Source organism: Dunckerocampus dactyliophorus, chromosome 3, assembly GCF_027744805.1.
Source record: "Dunckerocampus dactyliophorus isolate RoL2022-P2 chromosome 3, RoL_Ddac_1.1, whole genome shotgun sequence".
Lineage (NCBI taxonomy): Eukaryota > Metazoa > Chordata > Actinopteri > Syngnathiformes > Syngnathidae > Dunckerocampus > Dunckerocampus dactyliophorus.
Genome location: NC_072821.1, coordinates 17,732,521 through 17,758,119, shown reverse-complemented (window position 1 = coordinate 17,758,119; position 25,599 = coordinate 17,732,521). Strand labels below are relative to the sequence as shown.

Genomic DNA, 25,599 nt, shown 5'->3' with positions numbered 1-25,599 from the left:
TATAGTCATTTAAAAATTCAAGTGTAATGGCTATATTGACAAAATAAAATAAATAAAAACTAAATAGCTCCTAAAATACTTACTTCTTGTGCTCAACCATGTTGGCATTCAGTGTGTTAAAAGTAGGCCAGCAACAAATCCCAGATATTGGTTGTGGAAAAAGTGCATTAGTAAGAATTTAAGAACGGTTGATAAATGATTCCCAGTTTTAATTAAAGCACTGCACAGGAACTACCATCATTCTAAAATATTTTCCACCAGACAGTAAAAAAAACCTAACTTCACAAATCTATAATCAAGGATAAAATATTAATAAAGGAAACTAAAATAGCTCCCAGCAAATGACTGATGCTTTTTGATGTTAAGTAATCAACAGTATGAAGCAGGCCAGTAGACGAGCAAGTGCTGTGCACACACACACAAATAGCGGTGCACTAAATACCTGTAACTTAATGGTATGATTTGACTTTCATTGGATTCATCTTGTGTAACCATCTGTCATTTTAACTGGTGAACATCTGTTAGGTGTACCTGCTGATGTGTCACGTGAGCTTCCCAGACAAGGACGTCTTTGAGCGAGTGCTTCCGGTGCTAAATGTGGCACTGGCGTCGTTGCACCCACTGACGGATGAACAAATGTTCCGGGCGCTGAATGCGGGCAGTGTGAAGGGGGAGCTGGAGTGGAAGGACTTCCAGCAGAGATTAGACAGTCTGGCTGGATTCATGGTGAGACTCGTGATACCACTGCATGGAAGGACAAAGAATGATAAACACTTTTGTCTCAAATATCTGGGTGGACTCCTGTAACGATTTAGGCTTAAGATTCTCGATTTATTGTCATGTACATGCATACAACAAAGATGTTAAAACAGCTAATGTACACTATTAATGACACAATAAAGATGTGTTTGAGATGTCCTCTTATTAGCACGTTGGTTGTGTCCTGCTCATGTTTTTACAGGTGAGACGCAGAGATGGTACACGCATGCTGTGTCACCCCTCCTTCAGAGAGTGGCTGGTCTGGAGAGCAGATGGAGAAAGCACAGATTTCCTCTGTGACCCAAGGTGATGCAAAAAGTCACAACAAAAAAACGTTCCTGATCTGGCACCAAACACATTTTAGGCCTAATGAAAGGTCATATTTGTTCGATTAAAGTAAATACAGTGACAGGCGGTGCATTTTGTACCTGCCCTTCAGCGAGGGCTTAACTGACTTCATCCACCAGCCGTCACAATTATACAAACCATCATTAATATACAAAAACACAATATAACAAGGTGTGGCTTTACAGCAGGAGCCCTCAATTATATTTGTCCAAGGGCCAGAATTTTTCTCTAGGACCAGTATTGTTAAAATTATGTCAGAATCACTCTGACAGGGATTTGAACACAGGTCCTCTCGTATCAAGCACCAGCATCATTATCCACTGAGCCAACCAACTCTATAATACCTGCCATGTCACTACAACACCATTATTACTAAAACCCATTTAACCCTTTATCTTTGAATACATTTCTTACATTTTTGCTCATAACTTTGCGCATTATGTTATTTCCACCAGTGACTGCCAGTGAGCCGTGTACCCCAGTCGAGTTGTGCAATAGTGTGGATTTCACCTGGCTATGCAACTTTCCAACAAATGTCTGAGCAGATAACACTATATGAGTAGTCTCAGGGCATTGAATCGATCAAAACTAGACTGTTGAGGTTGCCTCCGAGCAGGCTTCATCACTTCATGCTCAAAGACGAGATGGGACAGCTCTAGTCTGAGAACCAGTGGATTTATCCTCTAAAAGGAGGCATGTATCCAGGGATACAATGGAGTGTGGCCTCTGCCCGCAAACGATTATCATTTAGGTGCTATCCCATAGCATTCCATTCAAATGTAATGATGGTCATGGACCCACCTGAAACCAAGGTAGCTGTGCCTTGTTTATTTGTTAGAGGCTAAATGTCTTTTAGGAAGGACTCCTGATTCTGAAGGCCCTGGGCAAATTACATCGACAGGCTGAAATCTGATTGGACAAAAGCTTGTGACATACCGATACACTACTGGAAGCAGTGCAGCCAAGAGACACACTTCAAAATGAAGATAACAGACTGTTGGGAATAAAATAATACAATTTCATGGAACAAATACTAGAATTTAAGTTGTAAATGTTGGCCAGCAGAGAAGGCGTCGATGGCCATGGCCGCCTGCCACTGACTAACACCACATCTATGTCTGTACAGGAGCGGCCATGCTCTCCTGGCGTTCATGTTCTCCAGACAGGAGGGCAAGTTGAACCGTCAGCAGACCATGGAACTGGGACACCACATCCTCAAAGCTCACATATTCAAGGTATCCATTGTGTTATCACAAATGCATATGACATGATTGGACTAAGACAAGATCCTAGTCAAAGTTGTAAATTGAGCCTCTGATGTATAATTCTTGTTTCCTCACATTTCTTGTACAATACTATATGAAATCATAGCTTTATGGAGAGTCATATTATTTTGGATGACGTTCATTAACAACAGCACACAAGAGTGCAAATACCTCCACAAAGGCAAAGTTTGCCAAGTGTTGGGACACCCCAATTTTTCCAGTTTTTTTTTTTTTTACTGAAATTCAAGTTGTTCAAGTCCAGTGAATAGCTTTAAATGGTACAAAGGTTAGTGGTGAAGTGCCAGAGGTAAAAAAAAAAACAACAAAAAAAAACAAAGGAAGGTTACCCAAAACTGAAAAATAATGTCTATTTCAGAATTATACAAAAAGGCCTGTTTCAGGGACCACAAAATGGGTCAACCATTTAAAGAAACAGAGGTTGATCAAGCCTTGGCAGTTGATGCAACTAATTCCTACAGGTGTCCCAAGTTCTGGAGTACTTACCACCGCCTCTGTCTGCATAAAAACAGTGTTCGGAAGACAATGTGGTACTATAGCCTCGTGAACATCAGTTGAACAGCATTGTACTGGAGAAAGTCATTTGTTGCGACAAAAATGGCAAGAAAAAAAGGAATTAACAATGGAAGAGAGACAGACCATCTTAACACTTACAAATGTAGGTTTTTCCCCCAGACAAATTGGAGTGTTTTGACCGGCAGTGTACAGTATATGTCATTAATAGCACTAAAAAAATTATTAAAAAAAAAAAACAAGTTCCGCATTCATGTATGATCTGAAAATCCATGTCCATGTCTACCTTGCTTAATTTCCTTCTTTTTTCTTCACAGGGTCTGAGTAAGAAGACGGGTGTGTCCTCCAGCGTCCTGCAGGCCATGTGGGTGAACTGCAGCACAGACAGCCTCTCAGCTGCACTGGCCTCTCTAAGGAACCTGTACACACCTAACATCAAGGTGACCTACATTTCACACATAAAACACGCATTCACACTCATGTGTGCAATAAATCCTGTTCTTTTAGTGAAGTTGGTTGTTTTTTTAAATTGGGTTACTTTTACAGCCTTTATTAGCATCCCGTTAATATCAGTTAAAGCAGACAACGCAGTGTAACCTAATACTCAATAAACCCGAAAACGATGTGTCACTCTTTGAAGCCACTTCAATAAAATGAGAACATTACAACATTCACGGAGGGAGGTTTACTGCATCTTCATGGGTTCTTACACTGACGGATCCCCTTCTCTTAACACCATGCAGGTCAGTCGTCTGTTGATGCTAGGTGGTGCTAACGTGAGCTGGTGCACGGAGGTGGTAGGACACGCCCCCATCCTGGCCATCCATGCCCAGCTGGGACATGCGGAGATGGTCGCCTTGTTAATGGAAATGGGTGCTGCAGTAGACGGGACCACCGACAGCGGCATGGCACCTCTCTGTTTGGCGGCCGCTGCGGGACATACTGACGTCGTCAGCCTGCTCTGCAAGAAAGGGGCCAAGGTAGGTCACATCACGTGTTCACAGTGAGAGGATGTGGGCTAGAATCACAGTCTGTTTTCCAGTACCATCACACCAGTCCTGCTTTTATTTAAGAGTCTATTCTGGGAACACAGATGACACCAGCAGGTTTCATCTAGGCCAGTGTGTTGGACGCATTGGCCAGGACCACTGTAAATCCGTCTTGTGTGTCCCTCTGTGTGCCAGGTGGGCCATGCTGATAAGAACGGCCAGTGTGCACTGGTCCATGCTGGACTGAAGGGCCACACAGAGATCATCAACATTTTGCTGGGGCAGGATTGGGCCCCCGAGAATCCCACTGATCCACAGCAGTGCGAGACTATGGTTGGGAAAAATCAGGCCGTACAGCAGGCGGTAACAGCCGCAGCCAGTGTAGGACACACACAGGTACACAACACTACTGTGTCATTGTGAAACTCATCATTTATGTAGAGCACAGTGTGTGTGTGTGTGCTTGGTGCACAGTACTCACCAGATGCCATTTGCTATTTTTCGATGGTTATGTATTGTTTGTCTGTGCACAGCAAAACATCAATCCAGGACACTACACGTAAATTGCTTTTTCTCTGCAGGTGGTGAAGAGCTTGCTGGACTTGGAAGATGAACATCTGGCAGTGCAGATGGACGCTCACGACTCTCTCTGGGGAGAAACGGGTGCATTTCTTCACTCATAACATTTTGCTTTCTCACTGAGTGTCACACCCTCTTAGTGTACTGCTATATGAAAGCAAATCTGTACTGCAAGTCCATTTGATTGAAATCACTCAGAACATGTTATTCCAGACAAAAAACAATTATTTTCACGTGCAAACACGTTAAAAATAGTGACTCCAATAGACACACACACATACACACACACTGTACACTTGTAAAATTTTAAAACCAGTTGAAAAATTGCAAGAATTTACATTTTGCACTGTTGGATCTTAAGCTTAGGCTCCAGCATACCCCTGCAATCCTAGTGAGGATAAGCAGAATAGAAGATGGATGGGTGGATCTAAAGGTGGTTCCAGGCGGAGCTTCGAAATGCAAAATGAAGAAATGGGAGTGAGACTAAAAATGAATTTAGTAAGAAATTTATTGCAAACAACCATAAAACTGAAATAGGCTTATTAATTGATCAAAAGTTGAAAAAGACCATAGCTGGGCCATTGTTGTTAATCCCCTCTAAAATTGGTTTGGACATGCTTGATGCCAGTGTTTCCAGGACGCTCGTGGGAATGTTGCTCCAGGTGGTGAAGATGGTTTCACTGAGGGCATCCATGTCTGGAACTGATGTCCATTTTTGCAAACTTCCCTTGCCATCCGTCCCCAAATTTTCTCAATTGGGTTGAGATCAGTGGAACACACAGGATGGTCCAAAAGAGCAATGTTATTCCTGTGGAAGTCCTTTGTCAGGCAGGCATTTGTCAGCTCCATTGTTCCATTGAAGGAAAAAGCAGCCCCTGTTCATCCTCCACTGTGCTGTGTGGAAAACACCTCAGGTGGGATCTCCTTGTAATACCAGTAGTGCCAGCATCAGGACCATCAAGGTTACCTTTTTATCATCAGAGAATAAAACTTTCTTCCACCTTTCAATGTCCCATGTTTGGTGCTCTCGTGCAAATACCAAACGGGCAATTTTGTGGTGTTGAAGGAGACGAGGCCTTCGGAAACGTTTTGGGGTCTTAAAACCCTTCTCTCGCAGATGCCGTCTGATGGTTATTGGACTGCACTCGGCACCAGTAACAATCTTTATTTGGGCCTACGTCTTGACAGCCAATCGGAGCCTTCGGCTCAGGGCTGTTGACATTTTTTTTTAGGTCTACCACTTGACCTTTTTGTTATGTAACCCTCAGGATCCTTGAAGTAGTTTAAAATGACTTGTCTTACTGCATGTAAGACAAGTCAGGCGTGTATATTACATATTTTTTGATGTATGCTGTAGACATGCATTGCTTCTGTCTCAAATTGTACTTATTGGGCAAATATGACTATTTATTGCTGCATGTTACTACAACAGCAGAAGGTGTTACATGTTCGCTTGTAGTAATAAATATGATACAATACGGTAGTCACATTTGCACAATGAGTGCAATAGAATTCTCAACACACATTGTATATTAAAGGAGGAAAACTCTACTTTGTCACTCAAATCAGGCTAAGTATTTACATTTATCTTTTGTACAAAATCTGACTAAATTCCCATGAGAGCAGACTCCTTAAAATGACAGACACGCCTTTCTAGTTTCATTACAGTACCATCATTCTCTGGTTATCAACTGTTGATTCAATTGTAGTCATCTTTTTGTTTTTAGGGAAAATAGTGCAGTGCATTTATCAGGTGGAACATGCAGCTATTATTTAGTTGTAATACTCTTACCTTCATCACAGATGCTGAAGTGCAGCTTGGCAAATTCTGTTAGGTCCATTTCCTGAAAGCATGTCCGAGGATGTCTGTGCTGTGTGCTTCCAGCTCCATTACAGTGTAATTCTATTACACAGTCCTCTCTGGTCCAATAGTGCTGAGCTATAAATCTTGCTTGCATGACGCAGCCTCTCAAATGTTCACATTTGAATGAACGCTGGCACTGTTATCACAGGTAATGATGACAGACACATGCATACACATTGGGCTCACCAAGTGCTTTCTTTAGCTAATGAGTGGAACCAGCAACATTTTGTCTGAGGATGAATCATGGATGTGCAAATCATGCTCAGAGATTGTGTTTTTTGTACAAATAATAGTAAACACTCACTCTAGCATCTGCTCCACCCCGTCTCATCTGTACGCTCTTTCTGTCTCTCAGTGCTGAGTGCAGCTGCAGGGAGGGGGAGGACGGAGGTGTGCGTGCTCCTTCTGGACCGAGGGGCTGGGCTGGAGGTGCCAAACCGCAGAGGAATGGTTCCTCTCCTCAGCGCAGCCAAACACGGACACACACAGGTGAAAACACACAAGCTATTGCCTTCAAGCAACAATTGATTTCCCTTCCTGTTTCAGGTAGCAGAGTTGCTGCTGAAACACAACGCAGATGTCAGTGTGTGCGACAAGCAGGGCCGTACGCCGCTGATGCTGGCTGCCTCTGAAGGCCACATCAGCTCTGTCGAGCTGCTACTGTCCAAAGGTGATAGACTGACCTGGCATCAGTATAACATATCTGAACCTTTAAACATTTGTATGGTTTGGTGTCTTTTAGGTGCCTCTCTATCTGCTGTGGATCAGGAGGGTCTGACAGCACTGAGTTGGGCCTGCATGAAAGGCCACAGAGGTGTGCTGCAGCCTTTGGTGGACGCCGGCGCAGACCTGAACCAAGCTGACAGGCAGGGACGCACTCCTCTCGATCTCGCTGCCCTTAATGGAGACGCTGATGCAGTGAGTGTCATGCTTGTGTCTAAAATAAAAGCAAATTGTGCACACACAATGGATTCACCAAACATCTGCTGAAGGGAGGTTCATAAATTTCTTACATTCAGCAAGCCGTAATTTGTACATTTGTCAAAGATTCTCTCTTTGGCCTATGATGAGATGCCAAGTATTGTAATGAACACACGTAAAGTACCAAATAAATACATGTCACACATACATTCAGAATGGAACACTGCACAATATTTGCACTTTATTAGATACACCTCATTTATGTTGAAGCAAAACAACCTTCATGCATATTTTAAGCCTGTTCTTGTTAGATTTTAGTAGATTTTCATACAAAAACGAATTATTAATGGAAAGGTGACATGCGGGGGTTAACTGAAAAAGATTACTTTTTGTTTCTATTTTAATTTTAAGAAATGGAACTACACTCTTAAACCTTTTATAACTATTACACCTTGATGGAACATGGTCCCCCATATTTGTGCTGTGTTGCTTTAGTATTTACTTCAAAGGTTTGTGCATGCGCCATGAAAAACAATCCCATTATGTAGATTGTAGATCCCCGCTTTTTGCAGGTGTTATGAAAAATGTCAGTAATTGCTAACGTCATGGAAAATGTTTATTTTTAAACTAGGGCTCGCTCATACCCCTCCAAACCCTCCAGCTAGCTTAACGTTGACATTCTCCTCCAATTTTGGATCAACATTTGCAATAAAAGTAACAGCTGTAATTATTAGATCAGATTCAGCTCCAGAAGCCTCCCCCATCTCTCTTCAATTGCCATAGTTCACTCGCAACACAATCCAGGTTTAATGGGATAATTCTGAGTTTTTGACATGAAATTGTTTGACATCCGCATCAGCAGTGTAGCACATCAAGAGTGACTTACCCCCCACTTCGTCCAATGACCAGAGTTCTGGTCGGTTTTCGTTGTTGGTTGTAAGTAAAGCGTTTTGCTTCTCAAAACAATTGCATCACAAAACAGTTTTCCACGAAAAAGTCAGACCTCTCAATCGATCTGGATTTCTTTCTCTCCATTCGTATCAGTGCGAGCTGCCGCCTGTGTATGTGTTCCACGGTGTTTACATGCGCGGATGACGACCACTGCGATACGAAGAGAGTTAAACTGAGAGCGAGGCTGGAGTGGTATTTTCACAACAAAAAATATCTATAAAAATGATGCTCTGGGCTGTAACAACACAATGCGTCTGCCTATATAGTCCATAGTAAAGTGGGAACCAAAGTGGCGAGGATGAAACAGCTTCATGTGTGTAGTGCACGCTTCAGGGAGAAGGATTACGTTCCTACACGGCCAAGACAGAAGAAGAAACATGTTTTGAAGAGTTCTGCTGTTCCAACACCCCAAGTAAGAACTATCTATACTAGCTAATTAGATGGCGTCAATTAGCCCCTTGTTTACGAGCTAACGGTATTACACTCGGACCAGGCTATCCAGAATCAGCTAGTAACGTGTGTAGCAAATCACCAAATATCATAACCAGTGAAGCTTCTACAGTACATAACATAATTACATGATGACTGTTATGATTATCATAGTCAGCAATGATGAAGTGTGGATCGTCTCCACGTTTCTATGAGTATGCTTCCAGTCACAATGTATATGTTAGCTGTATGCGAGTTTATTTAAAAAACTGACCCCGCCTGTTGTAACTCCATCTGAGGAAGTTCGGCATCATTGTATTCCTGTTCATATAGGTATTCCTTTGGTTATGTGCTGAAAGGAATGCCACCATCACTTCTTTCGTAGTCAGACATTTTTGACGGTAGTCAGACAGTTTTGTGATACAAATGTATTACTCTTTTGAACACGTATTGTTTTGAGAAGCAAAACGCTTTACTCAAGTGACTCCACCAACTAGCTGGAACTACTTTCCTCAACATCGAAAACAGACCAGATCTCGGCTCACAGGACGAAGTGGGGGAAAGTCACTGTTGATGCGCTACACTGCTGATAGGAATGTCATACAACTTCACGTCAAAAAATCCGAACTATCCCTCTAAGACTCTAAATATGCCTCACACACTTATTAAACGCATTTTAAGTATAAAATGCAGGGGTACTCACAACTAATAAATGACAATGTAAGATGATCAATGAACAGTTGGAATCAGCATAACGTCGTCAAGCTAGGGTTAGAGGCTGGCGGTCTAGAAAAGGCGTTTCTCCAATCGACATTGTTTGCCTGTTGTAATTCCAGAAATGACTTACAATCCTATATTAACTTGTGTTCACCTCGCTGCAAATCTTTAGGGTGGATTGGCTGGTGAAGCTATTGCTTCCATAGCCAAACAGACACGACACAAATATGTTGCGTTCAAGGATCACTGAACAAAGTGTGAAATGTCAACGCTTGATGAAAAATAGCATCAGTGAAGCACAAAGACAAACATGAAAAAACTGTGGGCTTTTCAACAGTGGTACATGCATGCTGTACTCATACATTTTTATAAATTACCAACTTAGGGTGCAGAAGAAATTGCCTATTTTCAAGTGGGGAAAAAAAAAGTATATATTTGGACCCAAAAATTTGAGGTGTACAAAATGCTGAATAGCGAATGTGCAGAGATCCACCTCATAAATCATTTTATACGTTTTCCCACTCGATTCCTCTAAGCGGACATTGTTACTTTGCATTTGCTTTAGCAATTCTATTTTTCTAAACTCAAATCAATTATTTTTAGAGATCAGTTCGCAAACAAATGGATGAGATGAAAACTGACGAGGACAAAATGATCAGGAAATGACTATTCCTCTGCTGTTCTATTCCTTTGCATTGCTAGGTGCACTTTCTGCTAGAACACGGTGCGGTGCTAGAGAGGACGGACAACAACGGAAGTAGGGCAGCAGAGCACACGCTTGGCTGCCAGAATCCGTCCCTGGTGGCCTCGCTGCTAAAGAAAGGCTCCAAGATGGGTACATGCACCAGATCACCACACATTTTATTCCGTAAGCAGTTGAAGACCGATCCATACATCTCACAGGGAACACAAGCATATAGTCTCTGAAATGACTGTCTGCTCAGTTGCATACCAATGGATCTTCCCTATGTTCTGTCTTGATGTCAAACAATTACTGTGCAGCTCACAGTTGAACAATTTTGTGACTATCTCGCTTCTCTCTATCTGCGGGTGTGCTCCTTCATCAACCACAAGGCTACAGAACAGCTCCGCATGATCGATCAGGTACATGGTTTATGCAAGTCAAAAAGACGAGGTGAGACTAGATAAGAGAAAGTAAATATGTGCGACCTTCTCTCAGGTCACGCCACATGGGCTATGGCTTCCACGAAACCAGATATTCTCCTCATCCTGCTGCAGAAGCTCATGGAGGAAGGAAACCTGCTTTACAAGGTACTTGATGGTATACGTCTTCATCAGTGAGGGGATGTGTTTCCTGTCTACATCCGATTTCGCTGTCTTGCTTCCAGAAGGGACGTATGAAGGAGGCCGGCCAACGCTACCAGTACGCTCTGAGGAAGCTGCCTCGAGAGGGCCAAGGGGAGGAGCTAAAGGGGCTCAAAGACTTGCGAGTGTCTCTCTATCTCAACCTATCTCGCTGCCGAAGGAAAACCAACGTAAGTCATATTTATTTGATGCAGAGGTGAGGCAGATGGTTCCCAAGATCCTGCATATAACACATATGTATCAACTTGGAAAGATAATTTAAGGAATATCTATTTTATGTCCAATCTGGGGAGACAGTGAATTGATGTGTGGTCGATAAGGTCATTCTGTCTTTGCAGATTCTCTTTTTTTGAGTCCCTGCGGGAGTTTATTTACAGCAATCGGGCAAGTGGGCGGGCTCAACCGCATATTATTTGATTAGAACGTGAGCAACACAGGCTGAGAAAGTGACTACACAATACCATCATTAAACATTCACTAAAAATCTTGCATAGCCTCACATTCACGCCTGCCATGTTGACCTCTGTGGCTCAAGGACAGAATCATAATGTGAGCGTCTCGTTCACCTGAGTGTGATGATGAGAGCAACAAAAACAATGCCTTCCCACCCTCTCAGGGTTTTCAGGATTGCAGTTGCTTTTACTGAACCCACCACAAGCAATAAGGATGGCGTTCAAAATCAATGCATTGGTGCTACATCTTTAATCAGCAGAGGGCACAAGAAATTCAAGCCCAGTTTGCGACCTGAACAGGCTACACAGTAATAAGGAGGAGTACAGTTAAAAAATATATTGGTCAACATTGTAATAGCTTGGAGCCTCCAACGCCCTTTCTTCCGCCTTTCCGTTCTCGGTTGGGCCAGTGATTTTTCTTAACAGGCCATATCGTTTTTGAAGCGTAAATACTAAACTGATTTTTTTTGGTGTAAAAACTCAGGACTTTGGCATTGCTGAGGAGTTTGCAACAAAAGCCCTGGACCTGAAGCCCAGATCTTATGAGGCCTATTATGCCAGAGCACGAGCCAAGAGGAGTAGCAGGTACAACTGTTGCGTGTCACCTGTAGAATCAAAGTGCAGTGGTGAGAGAATGAAATGAAATGTACATTCCAATGTCCTTCCAAGGCATTTTGCTGAGGCGTTGGCAGACCTCCATGAAGCAGCACGACTCTCCCCGTCCAACCGCGAGATCCGACGCCTGCTGGTGCGAGTGGAGGAGGAATGCAAACACCATCAGCGGCTATCCAGCAACAGCAGCAGCAGTAATGCATCACAGAGTTACAGCAGAGACCCTCCCAGCCACCACCATCACACCACTGAGGACGAGGCAGACGTGTATTCACAGGGAAGTCTGGAGAGGCCCATCCCAGAGGAGCATCCTTGTCCACAGCAAGATGACGACAAGGAGGACGGGGACGAGGTGAATCTGCAGTGTGGCTCTGAATTTTGGCCTCTGAATCCATATGGTCCAAACAGGACTCTCCCTGGAGGCATGGCCTTTGGGTTAACAGATCAGGCGCCATGTTTTCCTCAAGACGATTATGTTCAGAACCCACTCTTTATTGACCTGCCTGAGCCGGTTCCTGCTGTCCACAGGCAAAGTCAAAACCAGGGCAGCAGGACACACCACCACTGCCACTCCCTCCAGTCAGGGAGTAGGGTGGCGGGCAGGCCTCTATCTCTGTGTGGACCCTCCAGTCCTCTGCCAGGGCGACACATCTCCACCTCCCTGAGGCCTGCGCCTGTGCTGGCCCTTGACATCAGCCCTGGATCAGCCACGGAACATTCCGGGCTCAGTCCCACAGAGCACTACCACCCCATGTCCCCAAACAGCTCCTCGCCACCGGGCTCTCTTCATATGTACCAGCCCCGCTCGTGCAGCTTTTCCAGGGGTTCTGACAGACTCTCCGCCCACTCTGCGCCTCTGGATGGCCTGGCGCTGGCTGTGGGCTCAGCTGTGGAAGTCAGGAGGGAGGCTGGTGGAGCAGGAACAGCTGGCTCTAGGGGCTCTAGCTCCAGTCAGGCTTCCAGCGGGAACCTCTCAGACAACGGAAAGCAACAGGTCCTGGACCCGCCGTGCCCCATTAAAAGCAGCGGCAGCTTCAAGTCTAAAGCCGAGATGAAGCCGCGGCCCTTCATGGGGGTCACAGACAAAGCAGTGCGAGTGCACAGCCAGCAGACCCCTACCTTTGGCCGACAGGGGCAAGGAGGGGGAGGAGGCATGGAAAGTTTCAGCATGTCTGTCTTAGAGTTCCAAGGTTTGAACAATGAGTACAAGCGCTCTTCCTTCCAGGAGACACTCTCTGGAAATCACGCCAGCAGTCAGCAGCAGAGCCGTGACTTTGCAGAGCGGCTCCACCAGCGAGAGGTGAGAGCCGCCATGTCATCCCAGTTACGATTTCCGGACGGAAGGCACAGGCAGACCAGCCTGACCAGAGACAATCCATCGCTGCATATGGCGCCCATCAAGCCCAAGCGCTCATTTATCGAGTCGAATGTCTGAATAGTTTGTCCAAGCACAACAACAGAACACAAGTCCTGTGTAAGGTAGCAGGGATCTGAACCTGTGAACCTGTGTGTGGAGTTCTGCTGCAGCATCGCATTTGCAATCTAGAACCAGTGGACCAATTTGGGCTTGTCTGCTTCTGCTTACATGTTTACAGCTAACACACTCGTGTATTCCAGAAAAACCACACATACCTTAAGTAGGCTTTTAAAACAAGTAGTACACTGTCTGAATTGTATTCCTTATATCAAACATACAAGTCTGAGAAAGCTTTGTGCACGAAAAATATTCAAAACCTCACACTAGTTGCAGGATAAGACCATTTCGATTGTCAAGCGTCTTTTAAAAAACATTTATATTTGTACAATGTACACTATATTTGCAGATGATATATATTCCCTTGTAAGTGGTTCTTTGTCAACATTACAGCCTTCTAAAAAATGGTATACTCTACTCTTGTTTTTTTTTCTTCTTAGATTGAACAAATGTAGGTGAGTGTTAAAACCTTCTTGTCTATATTGGGTTGCTTCAATATTCACTGTATATGTTATTTATTTTTGCATAGCAGAAGATGTATGAAGTGTTTATTGGTTGGACTGAACACAAGGAGTCCAAAATGAAGAGGACATCATACAGTAGACTTATAACGATATGTCCATCATTGTCAAACACTTTTCATTCTATGGATTACAGAATGTGGCCACATTGTGGTACAATTAAATAATGATGGATGACCCAGTATTTGTTTCTTTCACAGTACAGCATATATTTTGGAACAATAAACGTTATAATGTATGGAAATGATAGCAATTTCCTCACTAACACGCTTCAGGATAAATGAGGCCAGTGTGTTCTTGACTTTAAAGCCATGACAAACAAAGCAAGTCTAAAATTGTACAAAAGACCTCCATCACCTCAACACCATGCTTATTATCCATACAGGGTCCTAAAAAACTGCCATCATGCAAGGTTGGTAAATGCTATTATATACCTTCTTTAATTATTATACGAACACAACTTTCACGATATGTTCATTATTGTGATTGTAGTTTGCAGTGGTTTAAAACTGCACTATGTCATACTGACATACTTTTCTAATATGTTGTCCTACTGTGACCAAAAATATTTGCAATCTGAGTCAGCTCCAGCATTCACTGGCGACCCTAGTGTGGATAAGCGGAATAGAAGATGGATGGGTGAATTAAGGGTTAGTTTACTTTTTTATTTCAATTTTAAAAGGGATTATATGCAACGTTTTGAAACCAAAAAATACAGGACCACCACCACTAACTAACATATGTTACCAATACTGGTTTTAAAGAACAGACTGTACAAAAAAGTATATTTTTCACAATTACAAATTAAACTGCTTAAAGATTGTCCTAAATTTACGTTCGGCCCCCGCAAAAAAGATCTGCTGTCATGGCTGCCACTCGCCGCTGTCTGGTATTCACAGATATGACTGTGGAGCGTACACACACACACACACACAAAAAAAAACAATCAACAATTTGTCAATGTGTGGTTATGATAGGCTATACATTCAATGACGGCTGACATTGGCAGCTAAACTTTGCCAAATTGCTATCATTAGCTGACAACAAACATAACTAGTGTGCATGTGTGTGTTACGTCTCCAAGCAGGAAGCGACAGGATGTAATGCTATTTGTACGTTCGAATATTGCCGCCCTCTAGGGAGTTGGAAGAATCCATTGTACAGTCGTCCCTCATTTATCGTGGTTAATTGGTTCCAGACCCAACCGTGGTAAGTGAATTTCCCGCAAAGTAGGATTCACTATTGATAAATGGAATATTTTCCTAGTTACAGCATAAAAAAACCTGTTTCTAACTTTCTAAATATATATATTTTTTTTTACCATTAGAGCCATGTAGACATGAAATAACACTCCCATTGTCACCGTTACACTCCTATTATTCTTTATTTACACCACATTTCTAATGCACAGGCTAAGGGATCACTGCAGGGACACAAGAGACTGCCATGGCTGCATAAGCATGCCAGCGAGCTAACTAGTTAGCCTCCAGTTTATTTATTCTAAAGTTAAGAAAGGGTTTCAAACTAAGTGGGGAAGAAAAAAAACTTACCACTTCCACACAGAATAGAATGAGAACTTCTTTTCACTCTATCATGTCAGACAAAGCCGGCTGACTACATGCAGTGTGCCGGTAATGTGATGTGCATCCTGGAAGTGCATCCTTTACCTTGTATGGTACTGTAATTACTACAAACATAACAAACTGAGTTAAGACCAATCATTTAGAAAGACATCTGGTCTTCCTTTTTTTTTTTTTTTAAATCAGACTTCTGTACGGCCCCCTGCTGGTCATTAGAAAACAATGCCGTCACATGTCAAAGTCACATTGAAAATTGACGGCAACATGAAATATGATACGAGCTGGGCGCCTTACAACTCAACAAAGAGTGCAAAATGCCATCTTGTCTGTTAATGTTCTGCTTGGCAGCTAGCCGAGCACATCCTCAATGGCAGTCTATTTAAAGCAGCCCACACAAAACATCTTGACACTAATGACAATAAGTTGCATATGAAAAATGTGACACATAATTGAACAATATAAATCAATATTCCACTAAAGAAATTAGCAGAGTAAAACAGAGCTGAAAGGCAATGAATGGAACAGAATGAGTCTATGTGAGATGCTGCAAAAGTGATGTTAACCACCATCTGTCATCTTTGCGCATTGCACGTGTCAGATGTTTGACGTAGAAATCAAAGTCACTGAAGAAGACACTCATGTACCTGACACTGTGGTGACAACAGTGGTAGAGGCTGCTAGTGGCTCAACCTCCACCGAGCGATGGCCATCTTCAGAGTGTGATTGGGGGTGAGCAGAGTTGTCAGCAAGGGGAGGTTGGTCATTGGGCTGGAACGGTTCTTGGTGTTGATCCACATGGTGATGGCCTCCCTTTCATAGGAGTATCCATCTGTTTGCACATGTGCACAGTACACTGAACGTCATGGGTCCATACAGGATGATGTGTGTCTTTTAGTGTCATGTCATGTTTTGTTGTTGTGGACCCGTGGCTCACCGGCAGCGAGGACCGGTTCTCTCATCAGTTCCCTGGTGATTGGACACAGGAACTCATCAGGAACACCAGCACATGCCGACTCACTCCTCAGCTCCTCCACTTTTCTCAGGACTTTGCTGCGCAGCCCCACTGATTCTGCACACACACACACGCAGACACACACACATCACTATGTCATGTTCGCTCATTAAATGGAAAGACAGAGTGCAACAACATGAGTGCCAACGACCAGCAGACAAGAACGATAACGTCAGAATGAATATTCGGAACATTTGCTCCTCATGTGTTCAGCACTTATCAGTCTCACGTGGCACAATGTGAGTGTGGGTGAGTGTCAACATGATGGCAGCACGTCTGCTGACTGTCCAAGTCAAAGTTAAACACCAAGCTGACACTTTTCAATATCTGCTTGATGAAGATCTTTTTTTTTTTTCATGTTTTATCCTGAGCTGAGAGCAGTGGCCCCCTCCCACACCTCCACCCCCACCCTCAATAATCTTGCTGGTACAATGTGTTGTGTTTTATCATGTTCTCTCCCAGGAGAGGATTTATTGATTTCACTCCCACCTTTGATGGAAGGAAAAAAGGAGCCTTTGCTGTTTCATTTATTGCACCGGCTAAAAAAAAAAACATTCTCTTGCATGTTCATTGGCTTGGACGCTGCATAAAAGGCATAAAGGAGTTCCTGGCGCCATAACTGTGGGATGACAACGATGCCATGGCAGTACAACAAGCAATTGACAACATACACAAAAATCTGATAAGCCGACATTTCCTAAAGCATGGCTTCAGGCTGACTGGGACTAATGAAGAGCTCGTGGGAAATAACAGTATTGGGATTGAGTTACATAAGAGGCAGAGTGCTCCAGATTACAGTCAAAAGTGCTGAATTCATCCTCAAAGCTTTCTCAGTGCAGTTTCATCATCTTGCTGAGTAAAACCCACATTAACCTCCCAGTTACCTTATTTTCAACTTTGAGTGTAATTAGGTTGACAAATCATAGTCAAGACACGACTCAAAGTAATCCTCCTTTTTTTAACCCCCATCAAGGAGGTCCTGTTTTCACCGCTGCAGGCTTATTTGTTTGCACGCAACTTCATGTTTACACTTTTTGATATGTCAATCAGGATTTTTATTCGTGATGATAGCCATTCTTCGCAGGACTTTGCTACAAAATGCTTGCCAGTATCTACTAGTGCTGTCAAAATGAACGTGTTGCATGATTCATTTGATTCAAAATGTTAACACCATTAGCACAGTGACTTAAAATCCCACAGGACGCCATCAAGCAACACAATGAAACACAATAAATGGACATTCATTGCAATTAATCAAAATTAATCCACAGTGACCCTAATCATGAATGTGACTAAAAATTGTAACAATTGACAACCCGCTGTATCTACAAATTGATGATGATTTAAAAAAAAAAAAAAAAAAACCTTATAATGGATAAAAAGAAATCACGTCTCTATAACGTCTTGTCTGTACCATTCTATGTATATACACAGTTAGGGGCAGTCAGTCAAATTTAAGATGGAAAATGCCATTTACCAAATGTAAACATCTGGTTGTACTTTATCGTGCTGATGCTGATTAGTTTGTTCCCACTGTCACTGGACAGAACACTACCTACAATTACAGTGCTAAGACAAAGATGACAGCACAACATGTAACAGGTAAGTAAACACACATAGGGCAACTTCTACTACGCGGAACAATAATCAACTATGTTAACTCTAAACACATAACGTAAGCAACTTTTTACAAACCAAGTTCCGCAATGCGTGCCTGGAGCCGGCATCACTCCCAATTAGGCAAGTGACAAAATATCTATATATCGAACTATTGTGATATTATATATGATATCAATATGCTCTTGCATGTATCCATCCATCTTCTATGCCGCTTATCCTCACTAGGGTCGCAGGTATCTATCCCAGCTGACTTCGGGCACTTCACTTATGGATTTTACAAATGATAAGTGTTTATAGGCTGTCTCTGAGGGCTGCCTTACATTGTGGATACTTGTATATTCACTCAGGACTAAAGCTGAGTGGCAAGCAGCAGGCCTTCCTCACCTATGTGCAGTTCTGACGCCAGCATTTCCTTGGTGAGAGTGAGCAGCTCCATCCCATCAATGTTGTTGGTCTTGAATGTGTCCACCAACCCCTCCAGCCCCTCCTCCAGCAGCCACACGGATACGTCCTGCTCTGACCAATCACTGACCAGCAGCTTGGACCGGCCTGTTGACGTGGACGCTGAGGGGACAAGCCAGTGCAAGACGGTGGGGTGGGTCTTTGACAGCAGTTTTTTTTTTTATCTATTTTTATTTAAAAAGGCCAAATGTTATCTTGGAATCCTGCCGACTATTGATCCAAGAGCTGCAGCTAAGTAGCTGGGTCACTTTATGGATTCATCTTGAGAGCTTTCATTGACATTCTCATTGACAAAGGACGGAAGCATAAAGGTAGAGATGGAGATTGCACATGTGCAGACAGATCAAAACCTATCAAGGAGTCACATCTTTGTCATACACTGTGTATACAAAAATCATTGGGAAACTTTGTGAAATTGTGAAGTAGCTGCCTTTATAGCCCTTTTTTGTGCACTGATGTGATGTAATGTCACTGTTTTACCCAAAGTACCATCCTACCTTCACATGATGTCAGAGAAGACTGTCCTGGAAGGCCGAGAAGAAAAGCTGAGCTTCTTTTAGCAAAATGACTGCACAAGAAGATCAGGTTGAAAACGCTAAGAGTGTTATTTGTAGCGTGTAAAACTTACCAGGCAGTGATTTCCCAGCTGGAGTGCAGTCAAGCAGGTAGGAACAAAACAATCAAATTTTTAATATGGTAAATTATGTGTAGTATGTGTATGAATCCATCTCACCATGGCCACTGCATCCATCTTCCACCTTCCATATGTTGACCGTCTTGTCCATGGATCCGGTGGCAATTAGTGGTGAAGTTGGAGAGAAGGAACACGCCGTCACGTACCTGAGGCAGATAATAGTCACCAGCAATACAAACACATGAAATGTTGTGCTTCCAACTTTGTTGGAACAGTTAGGGTGTGGAAAAACCTGGCTGTCAGTAACCTCTGAAACACAAATACACAAAATCCCATAGACAAATTCCAAAATCTGAATTTGTACCTTTTTAGAGGAAATATTTAAGAATGTATACAAAAGGCGAAGCTGGGTTGCATAGTTATGCCAAACCATAGACAATAAATGCCTTGTAATTGGTTTATAAAACATAAAAAAGATACAAATGTCGGAAGTGAACCTTCAGATACAGCAGACCTACCGCTCATGTTGATTCAATGTGTAAAGTAACACAGCATTTTTCTGTAACATGAATAAAACATTATGAAATGTGAGTGGTATCATATAGAAGTTGAACATAGATACAGTAGTGTAGTAGGGACTCACTGCGTCATATACTGTCACCGTTTTGTCCACAGAGCTGCAAAAAAATAAAATAAATATTATGACTTTCAGCAATTGAGAAATGAACTGGTCCATGTCACCCCCTAGTGGTCATATTCCAGTACTTTTACTCAACCCCTCTACTGTGTCTTAAACCTGAAACAACTAAATTAACAGATTCATTGTAAATGATAAAACTGCAGCTTACAGCTCGCCTTTGGGACTTCTCTAAAGGTGACCAAGACAAAGTAACTTTAAAAAAGCTCCAATCGTGAATGCTCTAGTCACTTCTTACCCCGAAACAAGCAGCTGTCCATCTGAAGAGTATGCGCATGTGAGGACTGGAGCTGAGTGGCCTGTTAATGTGTGCAAGAGTTGCACCCTAAAGGCTATAAGAGAGAAGACTTGTGAGGCAGATGTACCTTCTCATACCAGTAAAACGTGGATTCTACTTTGTGAATGTTTTCCTTCCACAACCTTGTCTAGCATGCAAACTTACCTCCAGAACTCATCTTGTTTATTGCCCAGATCTTCACATGATTGTCCTGTCCACAGGATGCCAAATGGAACTGTACAACTTGACTGTCTGTAACACAATATATCAAAATTAATATAATTTAATTTGAACACTTACCATCCATCCATCCATTTTCTATGACGCTTATCCTCATTAGGGTCGCGGAGGTATGCTGGAGCCGATCCCAGCTGACTTCGGGTGACAGGCGGGGTTCACCCTGGACTGGTCGCCAGCCAATGGCAGGGCACATATAGACAAACAACCATTCACACTCACATTCATACCTATGGACAATTTAGAGTTGCCAATTAACCTAACATGCATGATTTTGGAATGTGGGAGGAAACCGAAGTACTCGGAGAAAACCCAAGCACTTCTATGTATTAAAAAAAATCACATATGGAATACAGGAAGTGAATAAATGTACTGCATAAGATGTGGAACGGATGGAGGATAGAATTAAATAAGCTTTGCTTCTTCCTACTCTTTTTGGACATGTGGAACTGTGAATTGTAATATGTGATGTATTCCATTGTAACTTGTATACATGTTCAAATAAAATTAAACCATTTCCTTAGTTATTTTATGTACACAAAGATTCATTTGTAATTAATTATTTCTTTGTTTACAATTTAATTTTTTTTATATGTACTTTTATTTCCAAATGTTTAAAAAAGACCACTACACATGAGTAATGTTTCGCTATAAAACTGTGCTTCACATCTTTTTTTTTTTAACCAAAAATAATTTTCCAGTTCCTGACTGGTTTTCGAATCCCCCCCGGAGAGCCCCCAATACAGTTAATCTGCACATGTTCGAGTGGCCAACCTAAGGCACACCAGTGCAATAATCATCTTCATATGCCAGACCCTTGAGGTGGATAGATTGTGCATCATAAATGCTCATTAACACAAATTTAGACAGATTTGTGCGCAATATTGAGAGAGATAGGCCTTGTGTACATAGAAAAAAGTTGTACATCTTTGAGTGCAGCTCCTGAAAAATGGGAGCAAAAACAAGTGTTGCGTTTATATTTTTGTGTAACTATTGCACATGAGATACTTCAGATTATAGTTCAGTTGAGATTATATATAAAAGTTGCTCAACAGAGCAATCAAGCAGTGAGTATTCCACTTAACAGGAAAAAGCCAAGCAACCAGAAACACCGTAAAACCTCCTGCCTCAGGCATTGCATCTGGTGGAATAATTGGGTAACCAAAATATTAGGAAAGATCCCAATATGGTGCAATAGTTACACAACACCATATTGTTAAATTAATCCCTCTTTGACAGTCTGATTAACAAACATTATTTTTGACAGAATTAGAACTCTTGGCTCTCATAGTACTGTGTCATTGGTATCTTTTTTTTTTTTTGACATTTGATACCAATGTCAGCTGTGTCATTGGTATCAAATAAAGTGATCAGTAAGAGGAGGTTATTGACTGTCCATGATGCATATTTTGTCTCTTACCACTATGGATGCTGGGAGCGAAGGTGCAGCAGGTGACTCCAAGGTCATGGGCATTCTTTTCTGCATGGCACTGGTTCATATGCAGGTCCCACACACGGAGATCTCCATAGGTAGAGCCGGTGACAAACATCTGACTGCACGGGCTGAACGAGCACGCCACCATTGTTGTGTCACTCACGCAGCTGGTCCTTTACAAACACACAAGCAGAAGCAGATTAAAGCCCACTTCTACTGGATTCACAGCTCAGAAGAATACGACTAAAGTCAGGATGTTCTCAATTAGTGTATTAATCATAAATCCATGGGATACTTCCAAGAAGATTTGCGTGTTGAAAAAACTGAGGCAAAATGGAGTGTACTACTTGACTGTAACCAGCAGAGACAATTGATTCAGTGTCAATTAGTCTGTGATCTAAAAAAGACCATCATGATGGAAACAATGGAGAGGTTGATGTACATCTACAAAGTCCTCCATTATGGCACAACTCCTCCAGGCAGCATTATTCTGCTCAGTACAGCACTGACATAGAAGCAGGAGTTCAGAACATTCAGAGAGGTACTCTCTGATAATATCGCCCCCCCCAAAAAATTACAATTATGACGTAAGGACATTACCCACGAAGCTGCTTGGAGGGGAAATCCCACAGAGCCAGAGAACCATCCGATGCACCAGAAACCAAGTGGGTGGAGTCAGGAGAGAACGCACAGATCCTGACGGGGCTGCGACCAGGATGCTCCAGGACCCCCTCAATCTCTCCCGTGGCCATGGACCAGACCATTGTAGTGGCATCTGTCGAACAGGAGGCCAGGAACTGTCCGCAAGGGCTGAAGCAGCAGCAGTGGACACTATAACCATGTCCTTCCAGCGGTGAGAAAGACAGCTCGGAGAAGTCTTGAGTGTTGTACAGTCGCACAGTCTTGTCCCCGGAACATGTGGCCAACAGTTGGGCTGAGAAGGCACACCAGTTGACATCATCCCGGTGGTCTTGTAAAGTGCAAATGAGAGACACCATTTGGAGAGCTGGTCCTACATAACAGTAGGAATGGTAATGGTAAATAAGACAATAACAAGTAACACAAATATTGCTGATAAAATGAATACATAATAAATGGAGGTGTCACGAGATACTCAGTTCACGAGACGAGACAATACACGAGATTGGGTCTACGAGACAAGACAAGGTTTTAACTTTACTTTTCAGAAAAGTACGAGGAAAAAATATATGACAATATATGGCAATCTATTAATATAACTTCTCTGTGTATTCTACTGGCAGTGCTTCCACCCAATGAGACAAAGACTGCATGATTGACAAAAGGACTCACTCCGTTCATGCCGTTGTGCTATGGAACAAACGTGCCAAAAGTGAAACCTCTTCCTATTTGAAGGCGGGAGACGAGGAAAACACACATGCACATGGCAATATATTGGCATGTCGCCAATAACATAATGTTACATAAACATTTACTATACACCATGACTAGTGAATTTCCCCGCTGTGGGATAAAGTACAAATACAATGACTTTCTACAGCCCGTGTAATGTTAATTTATGTGTGACTTCATTATTCTTGCTAATTGGACAATAAAATAGAAAAGTCGTATGAGAAACACTTGCAGTACCAATGCATCCTGAAGGGGTCAGGCGTGCGTGAGCTGGAAGCCACCGGTTTTGGGATTTATTTATTTTTTACAGCAGCAGCACTAGCTAGCAGAAAGCCAGATACATTCAAGATATGTTTATGCTCTGCAAAATGAATGAATGAATTTGACTTCCAAGATGGCGGATTATATAGTGCCAGTAAAAACGGTGGCTAGCCATTATTTTGGCCATTAAAGTATTTCCATGGTTTGCAAAGGCCCCTGGTGGTGGCCAATGCCGTGGCCAACAAAGTGGTTAACACCTGGCCACTGTATGAGCTTGGCGCTGTTTAACAGGGGCAGCAACTAACTGTACGTTTATATTTGAGTATATTTACACGAAAATGTGTTATTTTAACAAAAAGAAGTAAAAAAAAAAATTATGTCTTGTGATTCACGTTGTGGCACTGATTTCGTCAGCAATAAGTTAGCAATGTTACAAAGCCCATATTTTAGTGATGCAAAAATCTGATACTGAGCATGCGCACTCTGTTAGGAGAGTCCGTGGGAACGTCTTTAAAAATGCTATTTTTTAATGCGATATCGGATGTATTTTCATTAATTTGTTTGATAGGTAGATTACTTCATCATCTTCAATTTCGTATCGGATTTATAGAGTGTTGCACCAAATCAAGTCAGAAGAGTTCTCGAAAGTTAAGTACAACTTTAAGCCTTTCGAACTCATGGATTGGAGCTTTAGGTCAAAATAAACTGTACATATGATATTAATACACTTTAATATCTATCTGCAAACATAATTTTATTAAAATCTGATTGTTAAAATAAAAATATGTTGGTTTTTTTTTGGGCCATTAGCATGTTGCCCACACAGTCAGGAGATCGGGAAGACCTGGGTTCGAATCTCCGTTGGGCATCTCTGTGTGGAGTTGCCATGTTCTCCGGGTACTCCGGTGTCCTCCCACATTCCAAAAACATGCATGTTAGGTTAAATGGCGACTCTAAATTGTCCATAGGTATGAATGTGAGTGTAAATGGTTGTTTGTCTATACGTTCCCTGCGATTGGCTGGCGACCAGTCCAGGGTGTACCCCGCCTGTCGCCTGAAGTCAGCAGGGATAGGCTCCAGCATACCCCCGCGACCCTAATAAGGATAAGCGGCATAGTTTGTTTTGTTTTTTACTACATGTCGCGTTTGCATTGTTGTCCTATTGTAAATATAAAAGCAAATATAAAGGGATAATTTAATAATGGACATCCCATTTATCAATTTTCTATGCAGCTTCATTATAACTAAATCATACAAAAAACCATTGATTTTCTCAAATATGGTGTGGATGTTGGTGGATTTTATACATTCCTGTCATCGATGATAGCTACGTGTCTTTACTGTGGGGTGAAAACGAATTCATAGCTTGCTGCTGCACTGCAGTGCTAGGCCTACATGAAAAACATGACACTTTATTTTCTTCCCGGGACCTTTTGGTTATCAAAAAATGTAAATGGCTACTCTGTTGACTTTTAAAACATATTTTCACAGCCTCAGTGATTATATATTTTGTAGTACGGCTGTACTTGCCAAGGTCCGTGAGTCGATCACAGCTTTTGTCTTGACTGTCTTGAATGTTATGGGGAGCAAAAAGGCACCATTTTCCGGTATAAAATCGGCTCTAACTTCTTTAATATTTGGGGTAAGGAAGTGAATGACGTAGCAAATTAAAGTTCAAGTCATGCATTATCCAGAATTAGTCGTAGACTTGCTTTTACACATTTCAAAATTTGGTGACATTGCTAAATAAGTCTGAACACTGGTTGTTGTTATCCGAGGCTACGAAGCAACTGTATATTACTAATCTGTGAGGTGACACCAGCTGACTCAGCCAGTGTGGTGAATGTTAAAAAATAAGAGTAAAACCTAAGAAACAAATACCTTGCTACACATAAATAACCGAAACTACCGATACAGAGAAGCTAACTTACGCTGCTACAAATTAATAACTGAACTAGTATTCGTCTCTACAACAGCTTTTTTGATAGCATAATCCAGTTATCAAGAGTTGTACTACATGTAAAAGCACCAAATTAGGCCAGATATGACAAAGACGATACCTTTTCTTCGCGCTTCCAACTAACAGCCCCGTTATTTACTTCCGGTTTCCCAGCAGACCATGACGTCACATCAGTTGAGCTACTCACTTATGTAAAGAAATCATGAGACCCTTTACTGCGTTTACAGCATTTCCAGACGTATAATAATTATGGATCAATAATTAAAAAAAAAAAACCATTAATCCCCAGAATCATTTGATCCCTTCAATACACGG

At 42.2% G+C, this 25,599-nt stretch overlaps 2 protein-coding genes across 9 annotated transcripts in view; one reads left to right on the top strand and one right to left on the bottom strand.

Moving 5' to 3' along the window:
- Positions 1–13,990, top strand: part of LOC129179055 (protein TANC1-like) — a 48,222-nt gene extending 34,232 nt beyond the window's left edge. The window contains exons 14-29 of one of the 2 annotated variants that reach the window (XM_054771875.1): positions 526–726; positions 962–1,065; positions 2,234–2,342; positions 3,221–3,343; positions 3,647–3,883; positions 4,088–4,288; positions 4,474–4,555; positions 6,691–6,824; positions 6,882–7,005; positions 7,078–7,253; positions 10,056–10,221; positions 10,428–10,457; positions 10,534–10,625; positions 10,703–10,849; positions 11,616–11,716; positions 11,801–13,990. In XM_054771875.1, coding sequence (XP_054627850.1) covers positions 526–726; positions 962–1,065; positions 2,234–2,342; positions 3,221–3,343; positions 3,647–3,883; positions 4,088–4,288; positions 4,474–4,555; positions 6,691–6,824; positions 6,882–7,005; positions 7,078–7,253; positions 10,056–10,221; positions 10,428–10,457; positions 10,534–10,625; positions 10,703–10,849; positions 11,616–11,716; positions 11,801–13,178 — 3,405 coding nt within the window. In that variant the 3' untranslated portion in view covers positions 13,179–13,990. The remainder of the gene's footprint in view (positions 1–525; positions 727–961; positions 1,066–2,233; positions 2,343–3,220; positions 3,344–3,646; positions 3,884–4,087; positions 4,289–4,473; positions 4,556–6,690; positions 6,825–6,881; positions 7,006–7,077; positions 7,254–10,055; positions 10,222–10,427; positions 10,458–10,533; positions 10,626–10,702; positions 10,850–11,615; positions 11,717–11,800) is intronic. The other variant, XM_054771876.1, reaches the window with a different exon arrangement.
- On the bottom strand, positions 137–25,599 carry wdsub1 (WD repeat, sterile alpha motif and U-box domain containing 1). Of its 7 annotated transcripts, XR_008569881.1 has the most exons (15): positions 25,385–25,599; positions 22,293–22,704; positions 21,678–21,865; positions 20,186–20,272; positions 19,982–20,075; positions 19,565–19,723; positions 19,146–19,252; positions 19,041–19,058; positions 18,910–18,936; positions 18,335–18,514; positions 16,253–16,387; positions 15,963–16,147; positions 6,264–7,272; positions 3,190–4,541; positions 137–744 (listed from the first exon to the last, which is right to left on the bottom strand). XR_008569881.1 is itself a non-coding variant. In XM_054771879.1 (13 exons), exons 2-12 carry the CDS (start codon positions 22,688–22,690, stop codon positions 15,996–15,998), a joined length of 1,545 nt encoding a protein of 514 aa, XP_054627854.1. In that variant the 5' UTR covers positions 22,691–22,704; positions 25,385–25,599; the 3' UTR covers positions 4,582–7,272; positions 15,963–15,995. The 7 variants fall into 7 exon arrangements, 5 of the variants coding, with proteins under 5 accessions (XP_054627854.1, XP_054627857.1, XP_054627858.1 ...); XR_008569880.1 differs by having other exon boundaries at positions 137–4,541; XM_054771879.1 differs by lacking the exons at positions 137–744; positions 3,190–4,541 and having other exon boundaries at positions 4,582–7,272.